This window comes from Coccidioides posadasii, chromosome 2 (genome assembly GCF_018416015.2).
Source record: "Coccidioides posadasii str. Silveira chromosome 2, complete sequence".
Lineage (NCBI taxonomy): Eukaryota > Fungi > Ascomycota > Eurotiomycetes > Onygenales > Onygenaceae > Coccidioides > Coccidioides posadasii.
This window is the reverse complement of record NC_089408.1, coordinates 1,384,579-1,408,849: the sequence shown is the minus strand read 5'-3', so window position 1 is coordinate 1,408,849 and position 24,271 is coordinate 1,384,579. Positions and strand designations below refer to the sequence as shown.

The window sequence follows — 24,271 nt, the reverse complement described above, 5'->3', positions numbered from 1 at the left end:
TATAGTCCGCTTGACATGTGAACTTGCTAATCCAAATGATACCTTAAACAGTACAAATCTACCTTAATACCAAGTCCATGTCAATGCACTGGCAAAACTCACAAAAGACATATCATGAGGAAACAAGACACCACAACTGTCACCTGCGGCCTCTTCGGCCTCAGGTTAAACTGTGGTTAGAAGATCCGCAAGACCATCCTCCGGGTGATGCAATTGGCCCCTCCGTGACCATCACCGGTGTGTGATTGGGCGGAAGCAGCGCTTAGAGTCGACAGAAATTGATCAGATACAAAAGTGAAGGCCTGATGTCAATCTATGTTCTAGGATAAGTTGCATAGCTTGAAGTCACACATATCATTCCTCATTCGGTCATGTCAGTGTTGGCTATGAAAGACCAGCTGAAGCTGGTACATGTAACAAATTTTTTTTTTCTCTTTTTCCCCGCAGAATCCAAAGTATGCTGCGAGTCTCTTTTCTAATCATATTTTCTCTAAAGCGGAGGGAGAATCCAAGGAAAATATGCTTCCGATGCTCTGCATTTTTTTTGACCCCGACGGGGCTTATCTGATTGAAGGTCCAATATTGACCGCCCATTCTCAATGCTTTTCATCTCGGCTCGTGCCTCTCGAAGGTATTGGGCGACTTACAAGCTTTATTTCGAAAAAGCTAGATGCTCCCCGGCTATGTATGGGATAAAAGGTTCCAAGGAACAAACATGTGCTGCCGCCCAGAGCGGTTACGAGTGATAAGAGTCTTGCCCCTCTTCCCCAGAGAGCACACCATTGATCCACCATCCGGAAGATTGCTTGGCATCCATCAGGCTATTGGTATTGTACCTTCGTCTCAGTGGGAAGAGCCCAGATACTTTGGGACACTGGTGGGGGGAACTGTGGATCTTACCCACGTTGTCCATCTGGTTGATTTGATGGAGTCTCTACTCCGTACTGCATATGTTATATCGCTTGTTTGTCGACCGGTGCTACGTCCCACCAAGTTGATACAAACTATGTATGTATGTACATGCCTACGGAGCTACAAGCTTGAGTAGAGAGTTTCACGGACTACTTCCACTTCTCCCAGCCCCCTGTAGCGTTGCAAGGCCGGCACATGCCTAGGCACGTCCCTGTAGTTGTTTTCAAAAGCCCCAATACAGTCGGGGTCGTGAAGGCCGGCATTTTGCTCGGATTTATATAATGCCGGCGGTACGGGCCAACCGCGATTAGCCGCGGCCACACAAGTCTTTTTTTTGGCGGGGCAGCTCCGGGCGACGAGGGGCAAAACGACTTGGAACAGGGCAGAGAGTTGCGTCTCCTGCGCAAAAAGAGCACGGCGGTGAATGATATGTAGTAGAGCGGAAGGGCGCTCTCGTCGGTTGAAAGCATCGGAATGGGAGTGGGAAAAAAAGGGAACCGCCCAATACGAAACCCCTCAACCGTCACTCGGCACATGCCATTGGCCTGGAGACTCTCAGGGCCTGGAACACCTCCCGATCACCGAAACAAGCTTCGGCTCGGGCTACTGGACCCAAACAGACAACGCAGGACAGTGAGCGTGCGGGGTTCCAAACTGGCCGAGCGGCGGCAGATCGGGTGTTTTTAAAGCTCCTCGTGGTTTTGGGACAAGGACCCCCGGAGAATTTCTTTTCATCCTGACCAGAAATTCTTCCCCTTCCTTTTGATCTCTCTTTTGCTACTCGCCTCCACCTCTTTCTCTATTTCTCTCTATTTTCCTGCTTTTAAAACCTGAGAGCAAAGTACCTTATTAATCTGAAAGATCTGCCGGCCATGACGAAAGAAAGCCAGATTCCCGTCGGGGAGTATCTATTCCGTCGTCTGCACCAGCTCGGTCTCCGCCACATCCTCGGTGTTCCCGGAGACTTCAATCTCAATCTCCTTGACCACATCTACAATGTCCCTGACATGCGATGGGTGGGCACCTGCAACGAACTCAACGCCGCCTATGCCGCCGACGGCTACGCACGCACACGCGGCATACCGGGAGCCGTCATAACAACCTATGGTGTTGGAGAGCTCAGCGCGATCAACGGTATCGCCGGAGCGTATAGCGAATATGTCCCTGTCATCCACATCGTTGGCAACACCTCCCGCGATATGCAGCGTAACCACGTCAAGATACATCATACTTTGTGGATGGATGAATGGGATCATACCACTTATCAGAAGATGAGTGAGCCCGTACGAAAGGACTCTGCATTCCTCACGGACCCGGCCACCGCCCCCGAGCAGATCGATCGCGTGATAGAGACCTGTGTCAAGACCCGCCTGCCTGTCTATCTCTTCGTCCCCATCGATGTTCCCGACCTCATGACCGATTCCTCCCGATTGTCCATTCCTCTTGACTTGGAAGTTCGCAACGAGGGAAGGGAAGCACATGAAGATGAGGTTGTCTCTGAGATTGTCCGCGCGATCGACCAGGCTTCCAGCCCCGGTGTGCTCATAGATGTGTTGGTACAACGTCATGTGTTGGTCGGTGACGCCAAGGAGTTGATTGAACAGATTAATGCTCCAGTACGCTGGCTCCTATTGCCCTCGAACATTAATGTGGGGTGAAATTTTCTACTAACAAATTTGACCTTTTTTTTTTTTTTTGGTAGTTTTATATCACTCCTATGGGCAAGTCGATTGTAAATGAATCCGACCCTCGCTTCGCCGGATTGTATGGCGGTATAGTCTCCAATCCATCGAGCGCACAATCGCAGATAGAGGGACACGATATCATATTACACGTTGGACCTTTCCCCGTCTCGGCAAACACCGGCGGATTCTCCACTAATCTCCCAGGCGATAAAGTAATCAAACTACACCCAAGTTATTGCTCTGTTGGGAACAGAGTGTGGGATGGCCTTGACTTTAGACCAGTGGTTAAGAAGCTGGTCCAGCGACTCAACAAACAGCCGTTGACGCGCAAGGCCAGCTCGGTCCCCAAATGCCAGCCGTATAAAGAAGTATGCAGCCACCCCCCTTTTCCAGGATCTGCCAATGAGCATGCGGCATGCTAACCCCTGCCATAGACCGCACACGTTGATGATTCCTGCGTTGATGGCCTTGACCACAAGCGATTTTGGGATCGACTAAGCAGATATATCCAGCCCAATGACTTTGTGATTGCGGAAGTTGGAACGTCGCAGTTTGGATCTTTGGATTTGAAATTGCCAGATAACTGTCAGTATTTCAGCCAACTGTACTACAGCTGCATCGGTTTCACGGTTCCGGCTCTCCTCGGAGTGCTGCTGGCCCGGAAAGAAACGGGCGCCGAGGGACGTGTCATTCTGCTCGTGGGTGACGGCAGTCTGCAGATGACGGTGCAGGAATTTGGAACGATCATACGGGAGGGGCTGAAGCCGACCATCTTTGTGGTCAACAACGCGGGATACTCGATCGAGCGTCTCATCCACGGTCCCATGCAGCAGTATAACGATATTTCGACGCAATGGGACTACCAGAAGATGCTGTCGTTCTTCGGAGCTCCGAATGCTCCCACCTACGTGGCCAAGACCTACGCGGAGCTTGGCAAGGTTCTGAACGACGAGGCGTTCAAGAAGGGCGACCGGATCCAACTGCTGGAGGTTTTCTTTGACATGCTTGACTCGCCCTGGAACCTGACTGCTTTGTTGGACCTGAAGGAGAAGAGATTGCGCGCAGCAGCTGCGGCTGCGGCTGCAGCAAACGGGAACTGAGAGCTGAAAAGACATGGTAACCATGTACCCTGCCGTAACTGTACACACCCACGGAGATGTGTATTTAGCTACATACATACATACATACATTAGAACCAATAGAGATAAACGAGCCCAGCTGCAGACACTCCATACAACACTCCGCCCTCTGCTCTCATTTCCATACACACTCCGCCCTCTGCTCTCTGCTCTCTGCTCTGCATCCGGCCGGCTGCCACGCGGCAAGCCACAGCAAAGTGCGGGTGTTTGCTATGTTTGCTATGTTTGCACCACCTCCCCAGAGTCTGGGCAGCTAGTCCTGATGCGGCATGGGTTCCCGCTAGCGCTGGCTTGGGGTGGCTGGTGGAGCCGTCGGCGCTAACTCGAACGGGCTGGAAAGCTTGTCGCCCCCTTTTAAATTGCAGTTTTGGCTTGGAACGAGGAGACCATTTTGGTTGCAAGCGAACGCCGATCGGCACCATGGCATCTCTCTTTTTCCCTTTCGCCATATGGCAGTTCTCTTGCCCTACCAGTATAATAAAGGAATGAGGATCTTAAATCTGTCAATTAACACAGCTCCTGCTGATGACTTAAGCAGAACGCAGCTCTCCGTCTCGCCCCCCCCCCCCCCCCTTCTCTCTCTCTCTCTCTCTCAACGCTCGTCACTATCCCAGCCCGCAAAAAGGCCCATTGCCCACGTCGCCCCGTAAATTTTGGCCCCAAGCAATTGTTTCAATTCCTAACGAGTTGTCACTCTGAAACTTGCCGTCCTCTTGACATCGCCCCGTTTTGCGCGTGTCTGTGACTTTAAATACCTGCGATGGCTGAAGCGGATCCCCCCGCACCGAGCCTGCGGAAGGGCAAGTCCAGTTCGAGCCTCAAGACTGTCATACAAGAACAGTCCGCTGCAGCTGAATCGCCCATTGCCAGAGCCGAAGTGCCCTCAATGCCTTCTAGAGAACCAATCTCCGATAACTCAAGTCACCCGGATCTCTCCCCGCAATCCCCAACGTTGACGGTCCGTCACGCCGAAACTGAGAAGCTGAGGCCGAAGACAGCCCTCCCACGGACAAGTTTTAGCAGGGCCAGGGCGTCGCTCGACGGTCGCTCCATAGCCAGCCTGAAATTCACCCCGCGAATTCCGAGCATAATGGTAAACGACGCCCCTCCCCGTCCTAGTTCGAGGATGTCAGAGCGCAGTGTGCGGTGGGGCGGTCGGAGGGCGCAGAAGAAACCTGAAGTCCCGACGGTGCCACCGCTTCCCGCTGTCGAGCCGTTCCGTGGAATAAGGCTGGATATACCGTCTGGCTCGTTGGAAGACCTTACCACTGCCACTATGGAAGCTTTGCAGTCGTCAACTCCAGACCAAGCTCCCAACAAGCAGGCGCCGCCAGAACAGACTCCGGAAGGTTCCGCCAATACCACGGAGGCGAAACTCACCGTCAATGGCTCGACCCGTTCTTCAAGCACAAGGCGCATTAGATCGGCAAATTCCTTGCGTTGTAGGCCAAGTGTTACTTCGAGTCGGCCTATCTCCGCCGATGAGGAGATACTGTCTCACAAAGTTAGATTGATGTACGAAATGGGTGATGCAGATATTGATGATTCCGAAATTGGACAGCTGTTGAATGAGGATCAAGATGTTCTGTGGGAAGAGCCATCATCTCTGGAGGACAACGGGGATCGAGTATCTGCTACCGATAATAATTTACTCACTGAACCGGTAAACGCTCCGAAGAGCGGATCCCGGCGGGGTAGTATGATCCAGCGAGAAGAGACTGAATTAGCGGGGGGCATAGAGGACTGGAATAACGTTAGGAATGAGGATGTAGACAGATATGGGTTTATCATCCCGCGCTGGGACACCGGAGACGGCTCGGAGCCGAATCCACCCCAGCCGCTTCAACGCGTGTCGACGAGTCTGATGCTTGCTTCTGCTTCCCCGCGTAGAAAGCGGACATTACGAAGGACTCCCACGGCGACTGCCAGCATCAGGTCGTTCTCCGGTCGCTCTCCTTCACGAAAGTCGACCGACCAACCCAACCGCCCAACCTCTTCTCAGAGTTCTTACCACCCAAATCTAACCAGGACTGCTTCCAGGTTTCGATATGCTACTAATAAACTGCCGCATAACAAGGATCGAAAGCTGATGGATGAAGCCAGCGATATGTTGACGCTTCCGGCATCAGTGGAGAGAGAGATGGCCCACGACGACACTCCCTATGCTCGCGCTATGAAGAAGAAAGAATGGGAACGGGAGGACAAGTGGAGGAAAATGGCCAAGCTCACGTCGAAGGACAGGGACGGTTCTGGGATGACCTTTGAATTCGATACCACCAGCCCCAAACTCATTGAACGGACCTGGAAGGGTATTCCCGATAGCTGGAGAGCGACAGCATGGCATGCATTCCTCACAGCTAGTGCCAAGAAGCGGAAAGACAGCCCGACGGATGAGGAACTCATTCGCCGCTTCAATGAGCTACAGGACGAGCCGTCGCCTGATGACCTCCAGATCGATATTGACGTCCCGCGCACGATAAGTAGCCACATCATGTTCCGTCGACGTTATAGGGGTGGCCAAAGGCTATTGTTCCGCGTTCTTCATGCTATGTCGCTCTATTTCCCTGAGACTGGCTATGTTCAGGGAATGGCGTCTCTGGTTGCCACCCTACTTGCATACTACGACGAGGAGAATGCATTCGTGATGCTAGTTAGGCTTTGGCAACTTAGGGGTCTGGAACGTCTGTATCGTTCTGGATTTGCCGGGTTGATGGAAGCACTCGGAAATTTCGAAAAGGAGTGGCTGGACGGAGGGGAAGTTGCGGAAAAATTGGTGCGTTGACAGTCTAGGCCGGATCCTTATGACCTATATGACTTTGACTTCTAACTTAATGACTTAGACCGAACTCGGCATCCCCCCTACGGCGTATGGAACTCGCTGGTATTTAACATTGTTTAATTACTCTATACCATTTCCCGCCCAGCTTCGCGTCTGGGATGTCTTCATGCTTCTTGGGGACTCTGGTGAAGGGGCCCTTTCAAGGCCAGCCACTAGTTCTCACTCTAAAGGCGGCTCGATCGGTAGCCAGCAGCCACAGGCAGACATCGCAGCCCCTTTCGGGCGCAGCCTCGACGTTTTGCATGCTACATCCGCGGCTCTAATTGACGGCATGCGGGATATCATTCTAGAGTCTGACTTTGAGAATGCGATGAAAGTCCTGACAAGTTGGATTCCAATTAAGGACGTCGAGCTGTTTATGCGTGTAGCAAAGGCAGAGTGGAAAGTGCACTATCGAAAGAAGGCTTAAGATGGGCTTTGCCGCCTCGTCCAGTACGGCATATAGCCTTGCAAATCGTTCTATCCAGAGAGATATCCGGCCTTACTTCGATCTTATGTCCGCTTTGGCGGTTTCGATTGTCAACCTCCTTGCACGCGAATTTCACCAAACCATTTTTTTTCTCCCGGACCCATTTACAATTTGTCGCCTGTTTCCCTTTTGTCTCAGATTATACATCTACGCTATACGCCTACGCGCTGTCTCCTTTTCGTTCTCGTCCTTGTGCTTTCTATAGAGCAGTTCGGTTCACTAGTTCATCACCAAGACATATGACCAAAGGCTTCTTTGTCTTCTCCTTTCAACGTCAGTCCCTGTATTTTGTCCGCGATGCCATTTGTGTCCCCCGTTCCTATCTAGCCTTTGTTCCATTTCATCTCATCTATGATGTGGCATCAAGATACCCCCGTGACTAAGTCACGATCTAACTTGACACTTCTTTAGGCTCCTTTTTTTTTTTTTTTTTTTTTTTTTTTTTTTTCCCTCCCCCTTTTTATTTGTTCTCTGTTTTCATAAGATACCTCGTTATCATGACTTTCATATTTTTGCTATCTTGGAACATCCTCTCTTGGAGTCTATTTTTCTTCAGTTTTCCCGAGCATGGAGGCGCAGTTTTTGTGCTGAAGAGGAAGCATCTGAAGACGAGCGACGCTTTGCAGTTTTCAAGTACCAAAACATTTTTTTTGTATCTGCCTAGATTTTTATTTCATTTTCTTTTTCTTTTATTATTATTATTATTATTATTTAAGACGTTTAATTTATAATCTATGATACATACGGAGTCCAGAGTATCCAAGATTCATGCTCTCACATTCTGAGGTTTATTGTCGGCAGTTTCTTCCAGCTCGTTTCGCGAGGTGAGCATCTTAATACTTGATAACTATGGGGTTTAAACGATGGTAGGACGTCTAGCAGGGTGCAGTGCTTTGCGGAAAAAATTCTGGGAGAACAGCCGCCCGGTTTCGACAGCTGCTCGATGCCAATCCTTGTGGTCATGGATCAGATAATTAGTTGATATTTGATACACTTTCATTGGTCTACTTATGGTATTACTATTGGCGTTTAATTGGATAATACTGGCAGAGACGATCCTAGGAAGCAAACACTATTGGTGAGATACTTAATTCCAGTACTGGGTACGGAGTACGGAGGACAAAGCTATGTCTATTACGTGCATTTCTATTCCGTACTGCTTTAACTACCAGTACGGAGTAGAATTTCCGGAATAAGAGGACGCGGTAAATCTTGGCGCGTCACCTCCGTCCAACAGCTATAATGTTGGGAGGAACCGAGCCAGAGAGCCGTGAGGAAGTCCTCAGTCATGGCACTAGCTCCGATGCAGAGGCAGCAATATGGGCTACACTTGGTCCCCCAGAACAAGGTTCAAATCACCAGCATTCCCGGGAATTGGTTTTGTACAGGATGTTGAACTTAAACTTGTTGAGCATTACAATGCGGAGCCATATACCTCTTATTTTTGCAGCATGTTTGGCTGTCCCTGTTCTTGTGGCTATTTCTCTTTGCAATGACCGTCCATACTTTGAAAGCAATTCATTAGCATTCAATAGCAATCAACTGCCAGAAGTCTTGTAATCCCCATATAACCAATGACGCTCAAAAAAAGGCTCTATCCCGTGGAGTCTGAGCATGTTGTTCCATAAGTTTCTCTCTGATTTCACAATGACTCATAGTTTTCGTGTTGTGTGATGCATTCTGCTGGCCATAAAAGCCCTAATTGGCGTCGAAAACCTCCCATAACCATCATGCCATGTTCCGCAGCTTCAGGCTCTTAAATGGCAAGTGAAAATGGAACCAGATTCGCACCCGAACGGGGCCCTGGTTTTTGCCAGTCATTTCATATCTCCAACTGCAGAGCGCGGAACTTGGCTTCCGACTGACCAAAAAAAATACGACGACACGTAAAGCGATAGCCTGATAGCGGTATTCGTCAACATGATTCCGCTATATTGACTGGGAATTTTCACTTTGATCAAACAGTGGCCGCAACTATGATGCACTTGTCTAAAAGGGGGTTATCCCCTGCCCCTTTCTTCTCGGCCTGCAATAACTTTAGATTGCCTCGTAGTCCAAGAACAAAGGATCCGGGATGTGGTAAAATAATGGAGCTATAGGGGTTGGCTGTTAGTCAATAATTTTAAGGACTCTGCTTGGGTTTTTAGATTCACGAGTATGCTCTCGTAGTGCAAGTCATTGTGCCAGAGAGATGGCCTTTTAGAAGAGCTAGATCTTCCAGGCAAAAAAAAAAGGAAAAGGAAAAAGAAGAAAGAAAGAAAGAAAGAAAGTTAAAAATTAAAGAATTGTAAAATTTCAAGCCAACATCGCCGTCAACTTCCTTTTCGGGGTCAGGCTGGCAGAGCCTTGCGGTCCGTACGCAATTAACATCTGTCTATGAAAGTGTTTCAACGTTTTAATAGTTTGAATTTCTCGACAGTCAATCGCTCTCCTCTTTTCCAGAACAGTATTCTATTGAAAATGTACGTGTAAGCTACATACTAACAATGCTGACAAGATTGAACTTACACAGACCCTGATCACAGCTGATCTAGCTACGTTTATCTTCAAAGCACTCATATTTTGAAGTTTGCATAGTGAACGCCTCCAAGCCGGGAAAACGAAACCAATGGCCATATCCGTCGATATTTGCAAACTTGTAGGAGGACTTTCAATTCGTCAGTTCGTTAACACCACCAGGCCTGGGCCAAAGGTGTTCTTTCAATTTTTCATGAGAATGAACTTGACTCCCATGTTGTTGCTGCCACCAGAGCCTTGCATTCCACGTGTAAACTTGCGGCGTTAGAGTTTGAAGAGCTGTTCGCATCTAAACGCCTTATTGTACTGTACAACACATCGGTGCATTTTTCAACGTCGACATAGTCCCTAGGGCCGACAGACATGTCGCTATCGCATCTACCCGGCCTCATCGAAGACGAGTAGTCCTCAAGTGTAGTTGAAAAGGCTAGAATTGGAGCTCCAATCTGCTTATTCTATGTCAGCTACCTATTCTCACAGAGGCGGTTTCCACCGACCGGTGTGCGCAGGATCCCTTTTCAATCAGTCGAAGTTAGTTGAACGTTAGGGTAACCCTTAGGGCCCAAGATCGAAAGCACGTTGCGCACTGCATTCTTATCTTTGTAAGCCTTGGAGTCCAGGATTAGGGCCTTCAACCTGGGTTGCAACGCAGGTAGCACCCACATCATAGACTGGTTTTTTGTTTTGTTCAGATCATGGCCAAACATTTCGCGTTCAGTAAAAATCGGACCAAGTTCCCAGACAATCTGCTCCGTCTCCAGGGTCCTTGTACAGACTGGATCCCGATGCTTGTTAGCACATAAGGCCTGCCAGAAGCGCGTAGCGGGTTGAGCAACGTTGACGTGTGGAAAGTTAGCTTGGATCCAATTGGGATTCTTTGCCATAGCTACCTTTCAATGTCGTCCGCTGCTTGAGAAAAGAAGAACAACCCTGCCCGCTGTGGTGAAGAAAGGCACCTGGGGGTTTCCCGGGTGTGGTGATGATGCCATGTGACTGTGCGCAATATCTGAAATCAATCCTTTATACCACCAGGTTATTGAAACGCACAGAAGCATTGGATGCCTCAAAGACCTTACATTCAAATGGAGAAGCAAGTCACGAGCATTTTTGCAGAGATAGCGCATTTAAACTGATTTATTCCCGCCATTGCCATGATAAAACTGTGAACTTCTGTGTGTGTCTCTAGCTTCGTACAAACCAAGATAATAGATCCAAAAGGGTGGTAAAAAAGGTCAAAAGGTGGGAATCCAACTACGAGAATGCACTGGGAGAGTGATCTGCAACGCCATACCCACAAAACAAATGAATGTAAGAAACTAAAAAGAAACTATAAGTGGTATCAAACTAGGAAATATATGCAAAATCCAAAATATGCTTGCAGGGGAAATGTGGATGATCACATTTTTGGGATGCTTAATTCTTTGCTTTTCCCATCTTTTGCGCTGTGCATGAGTGGAAAACGAAAACCATGCAAGTTAACAAAGGAGAGAGTGGATGCAAGGAAGCTTAAGTGCAGGCATTTAGTTTTGATGGACCATTGTTGGTTGAGGAGCAGGTGGATGATTCACATCCATCACACGGGCTGGAAGTGCACCGGCAGGGACTGAATCAACAGCAACCCCGTTGGAGACATCGTGATGGTATCCATTGCTGTAGGATATATGGTTCGAACTGTGCCCATTTTGAGGACCCGTGGCATTCTGCTTCGGAGCATTCTCCTCTATGCGGTGACTCGACGCCTCATTACCCACGCTGCCATTCGTTGCGATTGAATTTTCTCGCGAGTTTCTACTTGTCCGGTATCGTCCCAGAATGATGATTTGCCCGTGCTGGGTGTGATCTGAACTAGAGGAGATAGGTTCGTCTCGATGGCTAGACCGGCTAGTCGTCCTTTCATGATTGCTAACTAATGTGTTTACATTCATCTGCCCACCGGGTCTGCCCGGATCAGAGTGGTTTGTCGCTACCATGTCGTTGCTCTGAGATAAAGAAGAATTCCCGGGGCGTGAGTTGCCGGTGTTACGTCTTCCTGGTCGATTCGGCCCACTAGGCAAGGACTCCGTAGAACTCGATTCAGATAGGTGGGACGACGGTGGCGGAGCTGGTTGATGACTTCCCTGGGCCTTTCTTTTTCTCGGAGAATGTTGATATTCTGAACGAAGATGCGAGGCTGGATGTCCCGTATTAGGAGAGATGTTCGGGCTCTTGCCAGACGGCGTGTTGGGATTAGAAGGTGGCACCCAATGGTGGAAGTAGATAGAGGGGGAGGCCTGGGCGTGTTGTTGCGATTCCTGTTTGACGGATGCGTTCTGTTGAGGGTGAGAAGTCCGCGAGCTGGTTGGCGGTGGTGGCCTTCCACCAGGGTTCATTTGGGGTTGCTGAATGTGCATTTCAGCCGAGTTGATACGGGAGAGTATGGTCATTGGTTGGGCAGGTAGTGCCGCAGGGGTAGGGTTTGAATGACCAGGCTGAGAAACTCGGATATATGGGCTCTGGGCTGGGGATGGTGGAGTTTGCTGCACAGGTGGTCTCGCCGTCGCGGGAGGGACGGAGCGGTTGGCAGCGTAAGGGTTAGGTGGAATCATTCGATTATCTCGAGGAACGTCTAAAGCTGCCTGTTGCCCTTGAACTGGAGCATGATGCTGGATCGGCTGAGGTGGGGCCGTTTGGGATCCGTGTCGCGAATGTTGTGGCTGATGATATTCTTCTTGTTGCTGTTGAGGAGCAGGTTGCTGGTAGCCTTGCATTGGAATCTGGGGAGGCCGTGATGTCCCTGTGCTCATCTGAGATATATAGGGTTGCGCCCACTGCAGATTTCCACCGCCTAAACCAGTGAAAATCAAGGGTATCATATATGGAGGAACACCCGCCTGTAATGAGTCCCTCAACATGGCCTGTTCAATTTTTCGCTGATCCAACTTAAGACTCTCTTGACGCGTTCGCTCTTCCTCCTGTTTCCTTCGATCCTCTTCAACCTTTACCGGAAGCCACAGTCGCAAGGACTCCTCTGAATGTTGCCACTGCGACGGATGTAGCTGGGCCGCGGAATTCGGCATCTGGTTTATCGTGGGGAGAGACATGGTCATGGGCGGAGGAAGGTTCCTGTGGGCAGTTTCTGAGGCGTGTTCGTGTGATGCGGGGGCCGGCGTCATTTGTTCGTATCTGGCAGTGTACTTGGACGAGATTTTAGAGGTTCTAGGAGTTGAGGCGGCCGATGGAGGGTTCTGATAGGGAGGAGAGGCAGGCCGAGGCACGGACTCATGGGAAATGCCGTTGAGGAGCGGTGGTTTCAAAGTGAGCAACATGAAGCAGGATGGGCCGGCGTGGAAGAGGCGGTGGGACGGACGAGTAGTGGGTGAAGTGACCTGCCGGCCAACTTCATAAGAGCCAGCGAACGAGGCAAGGAAGATTCGACAGTCATCAAACGAGAATTTGGTTAGGATTCACTGGGGCTAGCAAGGCCGTTTGAGGACGCGGGGGAGGAAAAGATGGAGATGAGTCTGTATGCTGGTGTTCACTGAAGCAGGAGGGCTGACGGTGAGAGAGAGTGAGTGTGAGAGTGAGAGTGAGAGGGAGAGAGAGAGAGAGAGAGAAAGAGAGGGAAAAAAAAAAAAAGAGAGAGAGAGATGGAGGTGAAGATGAGCGAGATTAGCACTCTTCCCATACGCGGTGCGTTGCAGGCTACTTCCCGCTTCGGGCCATCAACATTCCTTCCGGAAGCAGCACAAACACAGCAGCGCTGGACTCAACTCAGAGGTACCTTTGACGTCCAGACACATAATAAATTTCTCTGTGAGCCCATGTCCAGGTACAAACCCAGCAGCCCCCCCCGGCTACCGCATCGACGTATGCGCTTACTTAATCGGTGGCTGTTTCCTGATTCGTCGTCGGGTTCAGCGCTCCCCCTTTCGGGAAAGCACAAGGGACCCGCCAGCCCGAACCGAGCCCGCGCTAGGCCGCTTCGGGGCCCGTTGCGTGGCGCGACCGGGGAGAGGCGATGGCTGGATCCGGTAGGGATCGGCGGGCCTGCCTCCCCCACGAACCACAGTGTGGCCAATACCACCCTTGTAATTACAGTACCGGCTGCTGAGACTCAAAATCCGGCGGCCCTTGATGCCAGAGCCACACAGCTCCAACGGCAACTGTCTGAACGTTCCTCCTGTGCGAGAGATCAAGACTCTCGGCAAGACTTGCACGCGGAATCAGTTCATGCGAGATTTTGTCGCCCGAATGCCACCTCTCTCGTTCCAGTCCTCCTTGTCTCTCTTCAATTACCTTTTTTTTTTTTTTTTTTTTTCAGATCCATCACACAAATCACCCGCCGGCCAACTTTACCAAGATGCGGGCGACATGCATACACGCCAAAAAAAAAAAAAAACTCCGTTCCACCAAAACCGCCATGCTCAATCTGGCAGCTGGTGTCCACATCCCCCCGGCTGATTGGGTGAACGAGCGGGTGGGGCCTCGTAGTCCGGACCAACCACATTTCCGGTAACTTTAACCTTATCTTTCTACGTACTGAAAGCCTGTGCATCGTTTTTCATAAATAGTGCAGGTTTATGCGAGCTGCAGTGTAAATCGTCCGATCTTTCTTTGTGCTGAGCTGTCTGCCGGACGCTCCATCGAGCATCTGCTGCTCTGTACATGGATCTCAAAAAATGTGGTACGGAGTAATATGTGTACAGATTCAAACCAGGTCTCCCGCCACGATATTATCAACCACGGCCCGCGTTCAGCTTCTATCAAACCTCGCCAGAAACTCCGTGGGAACGGTCGGGATATACTTTCTTTCCCGGTCCCGGTTCGTCCCTCCAAACCCGGCTCCGTAGCTGATCAGCATATCCGTGCTTGTCGGAAGAGAAAAGGGAAGGGTCATCGCTGGGTCAAGTAGTAGGGATGTGCGTTCTGACGCGGAGATCGCCGGTTGAGGGGATGCCTGCGATGGAGACTGTTGCTGTGGCTGTGAGGTCGAAGGTGGTTGCAGTTGCGGTGTCTGGGGCGTTGCCGGTTCGGCTGAATCGCCATCTTTACCATGCATAGTCGCCACAGTGGGCGTCGAAGGGGCGGCATTCGTCGCCTGTGATGTGGGAGTTGTTTCGGCCTTTGGTGATGTTGGCCGGTACAGCAGATATGGGTCGTCCTTCAAAGATGTGATATATTTCATCGCGCTCTTCGGAAGCCCCTTCTCGCCCACCTCTGGCCGATACAGTTTCACGGCGTGAAGGAGCTGTATTGGGGTCAGGCGTGGTAGTTGCTGTAGAGTTGCAATCAGGGAGTCTAAATCGTCACCCAGCGACGAGAAACACTGCAGCCACTGTAGTAACTCGACAACCGGCTCAAGATGTTTGCGGGCTGCCTCAACCGTGCTCTCGCCCGTGCAGGTGGTAGATCCGTTCTCGTAGTGTTCCGGCTGTCGGTTGTTCAACCGCGCCCAATCCTCAAGTGCAGATACGTTCATCCTTATCTGCATTGCTTTCGTGCGTGCAAGATATCTCCTCGTCGTCATAATCCGGTTGAAGAGCTCCGCACCCAGCCAGTAGAACAACTGAGAAAGTATTTGGGCAGTGATGACGGAGTGGACATCGTAAAGGTCCAGCACAAAAAGAGTCGAGGAGAGCAAAGAGGTAATATTTCGCGGAGAGATTTCTGCCCGTCGCTTCGGCGAAGGCGGTCTCAGTCTCTTCTCCAACGGTTCAGGCTTAACTTTCGATTTAGATCGGAAGAGTTTCCACTCATTTTGAAAATGAACGTCTTCGAATCCCGGAATTGTTTCATGTTCGAGCATCGCGTTATCGAAAACTTTGTCCATGCGCCGCTCTGCATCGCGGATAATCAGGATAAAGATATCATTGATGAGTTCTGCGAGATGGAGTTGAAACTCGACCGTTGCCGATACCAATTCCCCGTCCTTCTTCAGGTAGTGAAGTAATAACGTAGCATTAGATATCCAAAACGCCAAAATGGTCATATCCCACTGATGTTTTTCTACCACGGCATTGATCCGATCTGTTGCCGACAAGAGCAACGTGCTCAGGAGTTCTGGGCTGGCATGGTAATGGGCGTATCGAGCACATAGGAATAGGACGTTTGCGGGGATGGGCTTCTGAGACGGAGAACGCTGCGGTGTCATAGTGGTAATTATAATATCCAAGATCCTGTCAAGTTCGTGCTCCTGGAAAACAAACATTTGATCATGAAGACACCGGTCCCACACGAACTCCTGTTGGTCTTCCAATTCATCGTCCATAGCCTGCAGGATTATGTTAGAAGGTCAGGATAGAGGGAGATATGGGGTGCAAACACCTACGTCGAGTTTCTCGTCAAGGCCCAGGCTAGACAAGTCAACCTCTAAATTCATTGCGCTTTCTTCCATCATCATTCGTCTTTTTATCTCATTTTCAGCCATTTCCTCCTCAAATCTACCGTGACCGAAACCAGAGTCATAGAAGTCGTTGTTGATACCAGATGACCCAAAATTGTAGCCGTTCTCTTGCAGGTAGTTCGAGATGTCCGTCCCAGGCTGCACGAAATCGAAAGCTGTACCTCCAGAAGAAGATCTGATCTCGGGAGATGCCCCATAGTCGAGCAGGACCTTTGCAATGGTCTTATGCCGATTCGTCATCGCCCACATCAATGCGCTCCACCGATTGCGGTCCTGGTTATCAACCTGCGCTCCCGCTTCAAGCAGTGCAGTGACAACCTCGTGGTGGCCCTACCCAGCGTTAGCCCTCCCTTTCGCTCAGTTCACTCAGGCAAAGAGAAAATAGAACAGCGAAAGACATACGAAGCAGCTGGCATATATCAACGGCACCGTCCCCTCCTCATCCGGTAGATCAACGTCGACGTATCGGCTTGCTTCTCCGTTCAGCAGTTTCTTCACCCTCTCGACGTCGCCGTTGCTGGCGGCTGTGTTCAACGTCTTCTGCAGGATATCGCGCTTTTGCTCGTCCGTCAATTTCTTGTCGGCAGCAATGTCGTCTTCATCAGTTCCCGCGATGCCAACATCTCTGTGCGCGGCCTGAGCTGCTAGCATCTCCATTAGTCGCGCGTCACTGCCTTCCATGCGTCCATTCTCTGGGTAGGCGCTCGTTCGAAAGCCAAGGTCATCGTCATGCGTCTGGTCATTGAGGGTGAGGTTAAACGTTAATGGCTTCGTGGGAACAGGACTTGTCAGGAATTGAGATTGGCCTGTTTCAGACAAACACCGTCGACAAAAAGTTAGCAACCGGCTGGCCCTCGGTGCATCATGGAATTGCGAAATCAGGTTTGTCTCCTTCCAACCAAACCCGGCAGACAAAATAGATTCGCAGAACCGGGATGTGGAGGGGAATTTTGCACGCAACTCCAGGCGTACCCATGGAGAGAAGCCACTAGGAAAGAAGCAACTCACCTTGCCAACCGTCATACATCTCTGTCTCTGCGGTGTATGTGGGCACCGAGCGGCGATCGTCCAAAGACGTAGGGAGATCATCGGGTAGGGCTCGTGGTTTCGGCTTCTCAAGTTCGTTTGGCTCGTAGATATCAGCGTCCGATGACGCTTCATGGTAAGGGCCCGCTTGGTCCATAATCTGGGGCACGAGGGAACGGACAACTATCGGTGACTGTCAAATGGATCCATGAGGGCTTAACGGGAATGTCAGGGACTCGATGGCTGCACGGCTATTGGACGACCAGCTCCATTGAAGGCCTGCCGTGTAATTTTAGCCGAGAAAAGCGTATATATATATATATATATATATGTGATCAGAATTGGTCCCGGACAGTATTATCTGGGGACAAGTAGCCGGAGTTGGGACGTGAACTTAAGGTTCTGCCAACGTCAGTCTCAGGTGCAGGGACCACCACGGACGTGTTTAACCCCGCCAACTGTGCTCAGTAAAAATCCCGTATATACGAAGGAGCAGGCATGAAGTCCACGATCGGACGAGAGAGACTATAGGCAATAATCGGAATCAAAATTATTTTATCGCTAAGAATTGATTGCTCTGTGAACTTGAGCTGGCATTGCTATCCAATAATTTCTAGAACGGCCCCTCCCACGCTCCAAATAGCAACCTGTTCGAAGTTCCGCTGGGGTATCGAAAATGCAAAATGTAAAGCATAAAATAATCAAAAAAAATGACGTTAAACAAAGAATAGGAAAGTTGGTGAGAAACGATGCGCTGGAAACATGTCATAATATACATGGAGATTTCGGAATTTATGAGAGAAATGCCTGGACGACAAGGCATCAATCCAACCCTGTTGGGCATTCTATTATGCCTGGTAACTTCGGGATCCAAACCCCCACCCAAGTTTTATTCATTCGAGCTCCTTGCTGAGGGTGATAATTCTGTCGTCTGTCAAAGATGCAATCCAAAGACATCTTTCAACCAGACCGTATATAGGCTCGAAGTTGTACTTTGTACTCGAGTCTATTAGCCGAAGCAAGCTCTTAACGATCGACGCAGCTGTGCGATATCGCTCGAAATTCACTAGCGGCTCGCCGTCGCGAGTGCCTGCGATCTGAGCTGGTTTTTGGGCGTTGTAAGTGAGATCTTGAACATATAGGCCTATAATAAACCAAATATCAGTGATGGGTTATGCCACGACACGGTAATCCTACAGGGAGCCACTTACCGACAAACGGTATACAGCCTTCCTGTAGATTACAAGTCTCCATTTCAGACCGTAGATTGTGAAAGTTTCGGGTGGGCTGAATCAAGCGTTCCATCTCCTTGAGCAGCTGCTTCTCGCCATCGGGAACAAGCTCCCACGTCTTGACAAGCCTAGTGCAGTCGATCGAACACAATGCTATCGTCATCTGCAGCATCGTAGCGTAGTTGCGGATCCTCCGCGAATAAACAGCCACATGGATGAGTTTGGTGATTGTGCTTGCTCGCAAGGCCCGATTTGTTGTCATAACAATCTGCGACAACGCCCATTTCACCATGAGGTTGAACCGAGCAACAACCATATCGATGCCTTTGCGATCTTGGTCCGCCAGATAATTCACCCAGTTAAGCGTTGTTTGCGATGAATGACTCCATTTCATATCAACCAGGTCCTTCCAATCCACCTCGCTCAAAGCAGCCTGCTCCACGATAGCAAACTGTCGAGCGAGAAGTTCTGAATCATATGCTAGGATAAACGGCGTATGGCCAGGGCCCGTAAGTGCTCCAGTGGGCGAACCCTGAAGGTGTGTCTCTCCGTTACGTTGACTATTGTCTGAATGAGAGCGTATGTGTTTCACACCTCCAGAAGTTCTCCTCAAGGCCATACTGTTGGGAGACACCTCGGGAGTTAAAGGCTGTTGTTGCAGGCTTGTCGGGTATACATCAGATGTCCTGGTACCTTGATATCCCAAAGTTATCGGTGGCGATGGTGGATCAGCGAGCGGATGTGTAGGAACTCCGAGAGTTGCAAATGCCATGATTGGAGAGGCACCATGGCCGTTTCTGTTGGATGGGCCGGCTGCTTCGGCACCGTTAATGACATCTATCGAAATCTCCGATGACAGCTCGGAGGCATAGTCGTCAATTTCAAGTTCATTGCCGTAAGGGTGAGCAGAGGTACTACGGCTCTTCATATACCTCGAGTGATGCGGAAGTTGTTGCATGCTATCCGTCTTTTCTACCATTTCAATTGATAGAGAGGGCTCGGTTTCTGTTGATGGAAGTTGTTCCTGGCCACTGAGCTGCGGCTGCGAGTTGGTACTTGAATGAGCATCGTACAGCCGCGGGCTTTTCATTGAGTCATCGGCCAAGCCACGTTCAAGAAGTGGAACGGAGCAGTAGGAATCCTCAGATTCAACATACGAGCTGATTCGAACCCCGGATGTACTCGAAGCTCCATGTTCACTGGATCCAAGCGTAGACGCTCCTGGCGCTCTAAGCTTGCAACCCCCATCGACACGGGCGTTAGAATCACCCTGCTGTCCACAGATAGGTGACTGCCTTTCCCATTTGCCCTCTAGCTTCAGCAACGTTGACTCGATACCTCCGTCACCATCGTCGGGTATTTTAGCAAACCCAGCCACTGTAGCCTCAAAAGACCGACGCAGATGCCGCGATTCATCCAGAGAGTGGCGCTGACGAGGATGGGCTCGATTGGCAGCTTCTTTATTTCGTTCGTTGAAATGTATTTTATTTGCCATTTGTAGCATGGAACCGCCAATTGAACTGGTTTCCGTCATATCATCAGCGGCTGAGGATGCTTTGCTTCTAGGCGCTGATTCGGTCTCGTTCTGCATCTTTCGTAGATCTCCACCCCGTCGTCGACGAAGCATGGGGCCACGGGGCTTGAGGCTGGATTTCTGCGAAATGTTGGACCGATTCACGCTCTCAATATCGGAACCAAGTTTATGTCTATTCATCACACTTTCATGAGATGCGTACTTTCGAATATTGTGGAATATCTTGTTGACTCCGCGAGTGCTTTCGCCGCAAGTTACCAAGGATTCCCGTCCCGATTCGGGAGCCTTTGATCCAAACATGGTTGTAAAGGACTCCCCATAGCACGGACTGTGTCTAATCGTGCCTGAATGCACGAAGGGCTTCGAGCCTACATCGCGCGATGGTGAATAGCCTCTAGCGGGTTTAGACGGATCATATCTTGTCGGAGGTAAAGAGATCTGCAGCCCACTTGGCATTATCGGTGTTCCGGTACGAGTATCGTCCACTATCACGATGGATTTGCTTCCCGTTGTCAATTGACTAGGAATGCTATCACGTCGTGAGGCTGCAAGATAGTTCGGATTAGCAGGCATATCACCAGAAAGATGGCGCTCCTTTTGTGTATCGGATGGCGCAGAGCGTGCAGTTCCCTGGTCCATTGACGGCCGCGAAAGCTCCGACTCCTTTAACAGCTTTCGGTAAGATAAATATGCCTCCTCGCAAAGCAGATCCACACGTGTATTGCTCTGCGAATGCGTTCCTCCCTTGCCCCTATAACCGTCGGGACGGAAGGACACATTTTTAGGCAACGGAGACGTTTTTCCTCGTGATTCGCTCGGGCTTATTCCGCGAGAAGGGCCTTGTCCAGACGGCCTGGTTTGCAGAGCACGCCGCAGCGTTCCAATAAACGCTTTCACAGCCGGGCCCGACTGCTTTGGCCGATCCGATCGGGTAGTTGTATCTTGTCTTCCAAATCCCGTCGGTGGAACCTCGAAATTAGGAGATGGAGGGCCGAAAGAGACTAAGAGAGGCTCGGGAGGGCCGTATACGTTCCCTCTGATCATGTTCTCCGTGTGAGGCAGCATCTGGAACGGAGGCTGTCCGTGAGAGTCGACGCTGGACAGCGGCAGCGGCGCTCGATCATCGCGGACGGAATCTGAGAAGCTGCCACTGCGCTTGTGAGAGTGCATTGGTCGACGCCAGATCGGAGGCATGGGAGGAAACGCAAATTGTCCAGGGGAAATAGGAGAACCAAATTTCGGCGACGCTAAAACCACAGGGTGGGGAGCTTCAGCTTGGTTAGATTGAAAGGAATTTCGTTTTGGGATAATGTGCGGGAACGAGCAAGAGTCCGGTTGAATGGTGCTGGGGCTCAAAGGCGATGTTCGGCGTTCAACGACAGGTTCAGGCGATGCTTGCTGATTTCGAGAATCCAAGTTTCCCGCCGCTGGCGAGAAGGGCCGGGCAGAAACCGGTGGTGGTTGCACATGCATCCCTAGCACGTTTTCAAAATTATGGCCAATCTCCTCCAGATCTCTGGAACTGAGCTCTCCATCATTGCTACCTTCGATGCCGCCGGGAACGACAGGTTCGTCAGGATCTTTCCTATCTGCGGATTCTTGTGCGTCCCAGTAAAGGGAGCATCTGCCGTTCCAACACTTCTTCAAATCTATCAGAATTTTGAGGTCGCTGTGACTATTCTTACTCCTATGCTTTATCTCCTCGTACATGTGGTTAAGCCGGCCACAGAACTGAATTCGCAAATCGCGATTGGACACAAAATCGTCAACGAAATAATTCAAGATCCAGTGTCTTAAGGCCGCGAATACGCGAATTCGGATGATTCTACCGTCGTCTTCGAGGCGGTTGATTGCCCACTGGAGCCTTGCTAGCAGTAGCGAGAGCAGATTACTCGGTGATAGATAGGAACGAAACGTCAAGAAGAAGTCAGACACGAGCTCATAGTCCATGAACGATTCTGACGAGATTTGGGCGACAATACGGGCCGGGGTTGCAGCGGTGACTTGCTTGGTTTCCTTTGCATATCGTACCACCGAAACATCGTCCATAATCAGCATCAAGTGGTCGAAGACTGACGGGTCTATTGGCTCCTTCAGCTTGTAGAAGACGCTGGACTGGGCTGGAGATGTATTGATCCCACTCAAAGCACGAGGGGAGGGAAAGAGCGGCGGGGTATAAGATGACAGGCCGCTGGACGGGATTTCGCTAGGAATAGAGGGCACTTCAGGATCGTCAGCTCTCATAAATGTAGATGACCGGAAATTATCTGAGACAGAAGTTCGAGTATATGCTGAACTGCGGAGCATTGGTGTACCTCCAGGTGTAAACCTGAAGCCTCCAAGCCTATAATGGGGGATAGACATCTCCAACGAAGGAACTTCGACTTTACCGTGTGGTTTAAATTCTTCGGTATCAGGTCGCTCAATCACAATCCTCAACTCCCCACGGTTCCTTGAAGGCGACGGATGATATTCATCCCCGATTGTGGAAAGGGAATGCCGTCTGCTTAACTGAGAGCCGTGGTGGTATGAACCAGCCATGCCATCCCGGACTGTTCTGCCGCCCAGACTGCTTTCTTGAATATGCTGAGGTCGTAAATCGGACATCTGTGAATTAGACCAAAAGCTGTGTCTAACATCTTCGCTCTGCGGCATCGGTTGTAAGCTTTTTACGTGCTTGGTGTGTCCGTGTCCCGGGGGTTGAGAGCGTCCTCGAGTATGGAAAGCCTGCTTCGAAAGAGGCACGGGCCTGTGGGATGACAATGAGGGATAATAGTTTAGTAGAATATCCACAACCCGCGTTCGTCAGTTAATAATCGCACTAGAAGCGCATACCTGAGGTATATTTTTCCATTTTGACCCACGTTTCCAACAGTAAAATGTCTTCCTTCCCGACATCCCGATGCAGTTGAAATGTCAGAGGTGATGCCTTTGCTCTGCGATCTCTTCGATAGTCTTGGGCCCAAAAAGCGGCCGCCCCGGTCCCCGCGCCATACTGGACGTGCGGGCTCCTCGCCGGCGGACGAGTGAATTTTTGAAATACTTTTGCTTTCAGCGACAGAGTGAGACCGCCGCAGACCGAATTTGCCCATGCATGCAGGGTTCTGGCCCGGGGAACTGGGCTCGCGGATGCCAGTCTCAGGGGGGGCGGGAGGTAGGCACCCATCGGATCTGGGGGAGATCATCGGCCTCCCCCCTGGTTCAGACAATCCGCCTCCTTCTTCCATTTTTATTGCCAGTGCATAACGTCAGTATAACGGCAATTGGTTGGATCTCAGTACTTAAGAACTGCTGCGTCAAAACTCGCGGTACGCGGCCGATTGTCAGGGCCCGGAAAAACATGCAGAGGACGGACAGGGTGGGACGAAACGTAAAAAAAACGGGCGATTATATCACATAGTCGAATGCCTCGTACGACCTGTCTCTCTTTCTTCACGCGCAATATGTCAGCGTCACTGCGAGAAGCTCCATTGTCTCAGAGATAAACAAAAAGACAAACGCTGGGCATCAGATAGAGTTTTTACCCACAGGGCTTTACCAGAAATTGGAACGGCTGTAAGCGATTATCATCGTCAGAAATATTTGTTTCTATTTTTCCCGCGCCTGAGTCTCATATAGTTCTCAAGCGGGCAAAGAAAAAGTCTTTCAGAGGCAACCGTTTTCCCCGAATCGTACTACTGAATCGCCCAAGTTCCCGTTTGTCTTCGTGGGTCGGGACTAACTTATGGGACGTACCAAAGAAAAAATAAGGGGGGGGAGTGTTTCTAGTCCGACACAGGAGGGCGAAACAAGCAGGCTGAAGCAGCAGACGTGAAAGAGCTCGCGGGCGTCACGTCTTAAAAGAAACAATAATATATGTAGCAAAGACCGAACGAGCAACATCGCTTGCGGCTCACAGTCAGCACCTCCGCCATGGCTCGCCTCAAGAGCGTGGACGCGACTGGGATCGCCTTTCCCATCCAACCACACACATGCATTTTTCGTGTCGGTGTCTGTAAGGTTGCCCAGCCCCGGGTTAACTCAATAACCAACGAGCTTATCCAAGCCCAATCGGATCCAGCCCTCTGAAGTCTGGTTGGACCAACCACCGCCTGACTCGGCCTTCTGTTCTCCGCCGGTAATTGGCCATGTCGCCCAGGCGAGGCCCGGATGGCGGGAGAGGGGAGAGGTGTTGGTTCAGGTGGCTGACTCTGTTTTTTGATATGCCGGTAGGGAACAGGCGCGGGAAGAAAACGCCTCCAGGCGAGTTTCCATCCAGAGTCCCGACTCCCCCAGATTTTGGCCTTCCGGGAAAGCGGTCAGGTGCCTTTGTTTTTTTTTTAAATCGCCATCGATCAAGAATTCCTCTTGGCGCCCGTGGCGATCCACCGCGCTTTTGTGGGTGGCTAACATCTCGCGTGTGCTTTGAAGGTTTGATGATGACGCTTTGAATATGCAGGTAGGATGCGATCTTCACTCTTAAATTCGACCACATATGAGAAAACCCGAAGGATTGCCCACAAAAAACAAAAAAAAAAAGAAAAAGAAAAAGAAAAA

General features: G+C 50.4%; 6 protein-coding genes across 6 annotated transcripts; 2 read left to right on the top strand and 4 right to left on the bottom strand.

Annotated features, from left to right (window-relative positions):
• Nucleotides 1-1,784: 1,784 nt before the first annotated feature.
• On the top strand, nt 1,785-3,906 carry D8B26_002975 (uncharacterized protein; the record flags this gene model as incomplete). The annotated part of the gene is made up of 3 exons (XM_003068730.2): nt 1,785-2,528; nt 2,615-2,965; nt 3,032-3,906. The coding sequence occupies 3 exons, from the start codon at nt 1,785-1,787 to the stop codon at nt 3,695-3,697; spliced, it is 1,761 nt and encodes a 586-aa protein (XP_003068776.1). The 3' UTR covers nt 3,698-3,906.
• Nucleotides 3,907-4,311: 405 nt separating this feature from the next.
• D8B26_002974 (uncharacterized protein) lies at nt 4,312-6,984 on the top strand (the record flags this gene model as incomplete). The annotated part of the gene is made up of 2 exons (XM_003068731.2): nt 4,312-6,509; nt 6,577-6,984. Exons 1-2 carry the CDS (start codon nt 4,497-4,499, stop codon nt 6,982-6,984), a joined length of 2,421 nt encoding a protein of 806 aa, XP_003068777.1. The 5' UTR covers nt 4,312-4,496.
• A 3,095-nt stretch (nt 6,985-10,079) lies between these two features.
• D8B26_002973 (uncharacterized protein) lies at nt 10,080-10,616 on the bottom strand (the record flags this gene model as incomplete). The annotated part of the gene is made up of 2 exons (XM_066124006.1): nt 10,080-10,367; nt 10,491-10,616. The coding sequence occupies 2 exons, from the start codon at nt 10,614-10,616 to the stop codon at nt 10,080-10,082; spliced, it is 414 nt and encodes a 137-aa protein (XP_065980081.1).
• Nucleotides 10,617-11,081: 465 nt separating this feature from the next.
• On the bottom strand, nt 11,082-12,866 carry D8B26_002972 (uncharacterized protein; the record flags this gene model as incomplete). The annotated part of the gene is made up of 1 exon (XM_003068732.2): nt 11,082-12,866. One exon carries the CDS (start codon nt 12,864-12,866, stop codon nt 11,082-11,084), a length of 1,785 nt encoding a protein of 594 aa, XP_003068778.1.
• Nucleotides 12,867-14,092: 1,226 nt separating this feature from the next.
• On the bottom strand, nt 14,093-17,234 carry D8B26_002971 (uncharacterized protein). The gene is made up of 4 exons (XM_003068733.2): nt 16,952-17,234; nt 16,346-16,749; nt 15,869-16,273; nt 14,093-15,811 (listed from the first exon to the last, which is right to left on the bottom strand). Exons 1-4 carry the CDS (start codon nt 17,124-17,126, stop codon nt 14,294-14,296), a joined length of 2,502 nt encoding a protein of 833 aa, XP_003068779.2. The 5' UTR covers nt 17,127-17,234; the 3' UTR covers nt 14,093-14,293.
• Nucleotides 17,235-17,523: 289 nt separating this feature from the next.
• LTE1 (Guanine nucleotide exchange factor lte1) lies at nt 17,524-22,962 on the bottom strand (the record flags this gene model as incomplete). The annotated part of the gene is made up of 4 exons (XM_066124005.1): nt 17,524-18,113; nt 18,181-21,957; nt 22,126-22,484; nt 22,571-22,962. 4 exons carry the CDS (start codon nt 22,960-22,962, stop codon nt 17,863-17,865), a joined length of 4,779 nt encoding a protein of 1,592 aa, XP_065980080.1. The 3' UTR covers nt 17,524-17,862.
• Between the last annotated feature and the right edge of the window lie 1,309 nt (nt 22,963-24,271).

What these genes read in the sequence shown, in the direction of transcription:
- D8B26_002971 (XM_003068733.2), bottom strand. Translation starts at nt 17,126, where the DNA reads ATGGACCAAGCGGGCCCTTACCATGAAGCGTCATCGGACGCTGATATC. An exon ending in GATGTATGACGGTTGGCAAG is followed by an intron (nt 16,750 to 16,951) that starts GTGAGTTGCTTC and finishes TGTCTGAAACAG; the next exon opens with GCCAATCTCAATTCCTGACA. An exon ending in GCCTTGACGAGAAACTCGAC is followed by an intron (nt 15,812 to 15,868) that starts GTAGGTGTTTGC and finishes ATAATCCTGCAG; the next exon opens with GCTATGGACGATGAATTGGA.